The sequence below is a fragment of the Papilio polytes genome, unplaced genomic scaffold (assembly GCF_000836215.1).
Source record: "Papilio polytes unplaced genomic scaffold, Ppol_1.0 DF821067.1, whole genome shotgun sequence".
NCBI lineage: Eukaryota > Metazoa > Arthropoda > Insecta > Lepidoptera > Papilionidae > Papilio > Papilio polytes.
Window position 1 is genome coordinate 3,426,512 of NW_013528137.1, and position 5,703 is coordinate 3,432,214.

A 5,703-nucleotide genomic window follows, 5' to 3' on the forward strand; every position below is an offset into this window, starting at 1 on the left:
AAGCAGCGTGCGAACATTACAGCTGCATCAGGGTTCACGCCACTTTATTTGTTCTGTACAGAGAGGGCTGTTGGAAGGGGATAAAACTTGTAACACTCAGGACAACCGACCGCTCTGATGTGCTTAGTGTAGCTGTGTTTATTTTGAAAGTCTCCTTTTTATTCCTTGTTGACCTTTCTATAGTGACAATATGGTTCAAATTTTATTGTTTTTAATTTAGGATTTAATATTTTGATATAGGAAATGTGTATACTGTGATTTTAATGTAAATTTTAGTTTTAACACATAAATAAAGCAACACCCAATCCCCAGGTCTCTGACCAAAAAAAAATGTTAGGGGGAGCGAAAGGACGACATAGCGCTGCCCATAAAAAATATGGTTATAACATAAATTTGATAAGACGGACACATGACTGAAGAAAACAAAAGCAAAGCACCAACAATCTTGTGCCATTAAAACAATAAATAAGTATGCGCTTGTTGAAGTATTAGAGGTAAATATTTACCTTGTAAACGAAAATAACATCAAAGAGAATTCAAAACATGTCATGTCTTCAACAAAATTTCTTCCTTGTCTTTTCATTTTTGTTGTATTCGAGTTTTAATCTTTACAATGTATATAATAATTAGTTGATAGATCAAGTGTGGCTTATCCGAAAAGAGTAATCATTAAAAACCTACATAAGTTGAACCACATCCGCTATGCTCTCTCATCACAACAATCCGTTGTTTATTCAATCAAATGATGCATATTTTGTCAACAAAACACCAACGTACTCTTTGTCTTAAGTAAAGTATTGATGATTGTGCAGTCAGTGGTTGCTAGCATATAGCGATGGACGCCAAAATGATATCAGTTTTTTTAATTGTTTTCATAGTGCCGACTGCTATTGTTGTGAGTACCGGATTTTAGTCACTAATTACTCGATAAAATCATTCATGTTTTATATCAATAGTATTAGTTGTTTTTTTAATATGTTTTTTAATTAATATAAGTCGCTAGATACAAGGTTCGGATAAGCACATGCTGTGGAAGGTATTATGAATGCCTCATTTTAGCTGTGGACAGACACAGACATATAGATGTCCTCTTATATTTGAGAAGGAATTTAGCTCATGTCCTGATCTTTTACTAAATAATATAACTAGTTACTTGTTGTAGGAGGCATGGCGAGGTGATAATAGGAGGTCTTCCGGAGACACAACCAAGGCTGTACATATTCATGCTAAACGACACATGGCGCAAAACGAAAACGAAGTTAAACGAAGGACAACAACTCAAAGATCCAGAGAGTTAAGGAAGAAAGTACGTATTTATGTTTGCAGATACATTTTATCAAATTGTTTCATCTTATTAAGATACCCTCCTTTTGTTGAATCTTTAAGTCTCTGATGCCCTAAATTACTTATCTTTGTGATTTACTACAGTAAATTGTTAAAAGTGTAATAACTTCCTTGTTGCATATATTTTTCTTCAGCCTTCAGGTCATCTAAAACCACTAGAAGAAGACGATATTGAGAACGACGAGGTTGTGTCAGTCGCTATCGGTCCTCCTGCTATACGACCGAAATATGAAAAACCAACGTGGAAGCAAACACCCCGTTCAATAACAAATAATACAAGCAACTCGTCAGCGACCAGACTAGTTAAAGAGGTACTTGTACAACTTGGAAGAGAATTCTTAACTCATCAGGTCAACGAAGATTTTGTATTCGGACAATATGTAGGAAACGCTATGAGGAATTTGAGAAGTGATCTCCGCTTAAGAATGCAACATGAAGTCTTAGATCTGGTGGTGAAATATCAGAAAATGAATCGAGGGGAAACCTTAGCAGATCATTTGAATGATGAAAGAACAGGAATTAAAGAAAGCAAGTTAGAAAAAAAATCATCTTGTGCAAATGACACTGATGAGATTTGGCCAGATTTCCCCAATTTTGCGAAAATTGTTGGTTAATCTCACCAGGACTGTACCAATTTAAAATGAAACTAATGAAATTGCTAATTTTGCTGTTTAACATATCGTTGAAGATACTAAAGTGTCTACTCCAAACGTCTTTTGTTGTGTGTGAAAATTACTAGTAACTAACTACCAAAGTTATAAATTAAAATTTATTTATTTTATTAAAAAAATGTTTTTCGAGTCATGGCCGTGAATTGTTATTTTCTTACCACCTGGTTCTTCTGTTGTGAAAAATGTATTGTAATTTCATTAGATTCGATTAGTTAAAGCGCTCTTGTGGTCGTTCAGGTTACCATAATTGAACATGCAAACCTCAAATCAAATGAATTGACTTCAGTATCGCAAACATGAACAATAGGGTAATGAAATGTCTGGTATACGTCACTCATGAAAGCTTGCTCAACACATTTACGGCACATTGACAGCAGCGCAACATCTAAAGTATTTGAAACGTAGTAAAATAGATCCTACTCTCATAGCAATAACGACTGCGTTGTTTGCAGATACAAATTTGTTGTTGACAGAAACGGCCAATTATACGTGATCTCCAACTGACGTGAGTTCACGTCAAGGGAAAGGTTAAAAACAAAAAGCGAATAGGCCAAGTTTGGATGGCGGGGAGAGAAATACATTGTACGTCAGCGAGATCGCAATGCTGGATGGGGACAAAGTGCATCTAGTTAGAGCGACGTGCACAATATGCCATCAATATTCGTGCCTTCCTTTCTATAGTGTAGCTGTTCCTATATTACGACGATAAGAACAATACTACCTGTTGTACATTGCACCTTATTTCGACCGCACACAATTTAATAATAAAACTAGTTTTAATTTAACAAAATAGATGGCGCTATACTGCTCGAACACACGGTATTAAGATTAATTGTTAGTGCTTAGCTAATAATAGCAATCTATGAACCTGTGATTGCATAAACGCTCTAAAGTCACATAATATTAATCGCATTATGAGCAATAGCTTAAAGCCCCTTTCTGAGGAGTGCTTGAGCAGCTTACGAACGTATGCTCAGGTAGCGCGCTGAGCTGAAATTCCCAAAGGAGCTTTCGCGGTTAGTTACTCCTAAAGATGCTTAGACTAAATGCTCTTAAATCATTCCTCTAAACGTAACAATTCTCATTGAATCTCAACAAAATCTTAATCCGAATCTCTCATCGAATTGTTCGAGAAAGGCTCTGATACTTGAAATTTGCATTTATTGAAAATCTTTTTTTAACTTTGTTTTTGGAATTATTTAAATTGCATATTTTTTTGCGTTATGAAAGCAACTACGAGTGTAATATGATTATATTCCATTGTAAATACACTGTAATTTTCTTTGTAAATTAGATTTCGATAAAACGACCATTCATTGTGAAAAATAACACCTTGAGTCACGACAGAGATCAAAATGAAATGGTGGTCATATGCCACAATTTTAACACTGACATTGTTTTACAATCCACAAAGTTTAAATAATTTAACCGTTATTTTTTTTAACTTCTTTAACATTGTAAAGAGCATCTAATGACTAAGAAGCCATTAAAGGTCTCGAATCCTACAATCCACAATTCTTCACGCACTCTGATTCCGACGATAACTTCTTATCTGCTATTGGCTGATACAAAAGTGGCAAACAGTACAGATTACAGAACGGTGTAGATAAGTGTTGTGAATCAGACAGAACGAATCATTTCTATGCTTTAAAACCGTTTAATTTCAACAAAATAATGTTACTAAAATACAATAATAATAAAGGTAAGACACACTAATTATAAAAAAAAAACAAAGACGTACAAATTTCTCATTATTAAAATTAAGTTTGAAATGTAAATGTTTATTTTTATCTAAAATAAAGACTTTAAAAACACAAAATCGGTACAAATATCCATTCTGATTGTCTGTATAAACACGTTTACAGTAATAACATTTCAATAAAGGTGATTGCACTGCTCTAATCTCATTAGACTGTGTCATGTGACGTCACTGGCCGTTTCAGTTCATCCTATTACTTTGACAATGACTGTACGAGTGAGAGGCACAGTTAACGTTACAACTACGTAGTTTACTGACGATTTCTTTGTTTATTGTTGTTTATTTATTTATCATAATGACACTATTATCAGTGTGTGTTTTTATATGCTTTTTTGTTTCGATAAATTGCTGGGGACGAGGAGATTTGGAGAAATATGGACCTTTTCAAATTGCTTTACGTTCAAAATTAATCAAATGTAAGTATTGTATTTTTTAATTTTAGTTCCACATAAAATATGACGTTAAAAACTTGTGGATATGGTCAATTATTTTACATAAAAATTAATTTATGCAGATACAAAGTTAGTATCAAATAGAAGGCAATATTTTAAAAGTTGAAAAGTTTAATATATTTTTGTTATAAGAACAAACAGTAACAGCAGTTTGATATTAAATAAAATATAAAGGATGTGTTATTTATAAAATACAGAACGTAAACAGCGACAAAAATGTTATATTTTCCAGGTAGTCACGATAGAACACTAGATCTCGACGTCAGTGAAATCGATGTCTATTTTTATGATTTTCCAAGAAACGAAGTAGAAACATATAGTATAAACAACGCAGGTAATGGGATTTTATCTTACAAAGAACTAGATAAAACTAAAAGATTCATTATCTTTGTTGGTGGTTACAAATCTAATATAAACAAGAGGACGGAAGAACGTGTGCGAGATACGTTTAGAAACTATCCAAACAGTTACCTAATTATACTCGATCATTCTCCATACACGAACGATAAGCAAGGTTACATAAAGAGTTACGAGAGATCTGTAAGATACGTTCACTACATTGGTAAAGCTTTAGCGCAAATGCTAACTATACTAAACGAAGGAGGTATATCACCTGATAGTATACACTGTATTGGACATAGTTTAGGAGGTCAAATTCTCGGACATACTGGACAGATATTCTTCGAAAATACCGGAAAGAAAATCTCAAGAATAACAGCATTAGATCCAGCAGGTCCTTGCTTTTCAAACAGCTTTATAGAAAATCAAATCAGATCTGGAGTAGCTGATTATGTTGAAGTTTATCATTGTAATGCAGGTGGTCTAGGAACCACAAGCGTATTGGCTGATGTAGATTTCTTTGTTAATAAGAAAGGCCAATCTCAACCGAATTGTAAGACTCCTTTGATACCAGGTATTTTTGATTCACCTAAAGCTGCTAAATGTAATCATAGAGCCTGCATAGATCTATGGACAGCAACGGTCAACCATCCCGAATGGTTCTTGGCGAGGAAATGTGATTCGTATAAGAAGTACAAAGGTGGCAGTTGCTCTGCTAATGATGTTACAATCGCAGGGTTTTGGAACCCTGGTAATGCGACTGGTGTGTACTATTTTTCGACAGAAGGTTACGATATTCAGTAAGGATTAATAGTGTTTTTGAATTTATGTCGTCTTAGTCATTCACTAGTCCATTACTAGTTTAAGATTTACCAGATAATATTGTACAATGAAATGAATAATAAATTAAGTACAAATTTGATTTTGGCGTTTTACTTATATTTATTAACAGATATCTACATTCTTATCTATACATATAATAAAATTCTATTTGTAATATCAAAAGAAAAATTCCAGATTTCGGGAAGATGGTGTATTTGCGTTTCTGATAACGAAAAAAATTTTTGTCTGTCTCTCGGTCTGTATGTACGCAAGCCGCGTTTGTTCCAGGTAATCTCCCAAACGGCTGGGCTCATTT

The 5,703-nt window shown here is 33.8% G+C and overlaps 2 protein-coding genes across 2 annotated transcripts; both read left to right on the plus strand.

Annotated features, from left to right (window-relative positions):
* Positions 1 to 1,316: 1,316 nt before the first annotated feature.
* LOC106109684 lies at positions 1,317 to 2,093 on the plus strand. The gene is made up of 2 exons (XM_013291270.1): positions 1,317 to 1,343; positions 1,479 to 2,093. Exons 1-2 carry the CDS (start codon positions 1,317 to 1,319, stop codon positions 1,956 to 1,958), a joined length of 507 nt encoding a protein of 168 aa, XP_013146724.1. The 3' UTR covers positions 1,959 to 2,093.
* A 1,903-nt stretch (positions 2,094 to 3,996) lies between these two features.
* LOC106109742 (lipase member I-like) lies at positions 3,997 to 5,436 on the plus strand. Its single transcript, XM_013291343.1, has 2 exons — positions 3,997 to 4,190; positions 4,459 to 5,436. The coding sequence occupies exons 1-2, from the start codon at positions 4,070 to 4,072 to the stop codon at positions 5,367 to 5,369; spliced, it is 1,032 nt and encodes a 343-aa protein (XP_013146797.1). The 5' UTR covers positions 3,997 to 4,069; the 3' UTR covers positions 5,370 to 5,436.
* The last annotated feature ends 267 nt before the right edge of the window (positions 5,437 to 5,703 follow it).

What these genes read in the sequence shown, in the direction of transcription:
- LOC106109684 (XM_013291270.1), top strand. Translation starts at nt 1,317, where the DNA reads ATGTTTGCAGATACATTTTATCAAATT. An exon ending in CAGATACATTTTATCAAATT is followed by an intron (nt 1,344 to 1,478) that starts GTTTCATCTTAT and finishes ATTTTTCTTCAG; the next exon opens with CCTTCAGGTCATCTAAAACC.
- LOC106109742 (XM_013291343.1), top strand. Translation starts at nt 4,070, where the DNA reads ATGACACTATTATCAGTGTGTGTTTTTATATGCTTTTTTGTTTCGATA. An exon ending in ACGTTCAAAATTAATCAAAT is followed by an intron (nt 4,191 to 4,458) that starts GTAAGTATTGTA and finishes TATATTTTCCAG; the next exon opens with GTAGTCACGATAGAACACTA.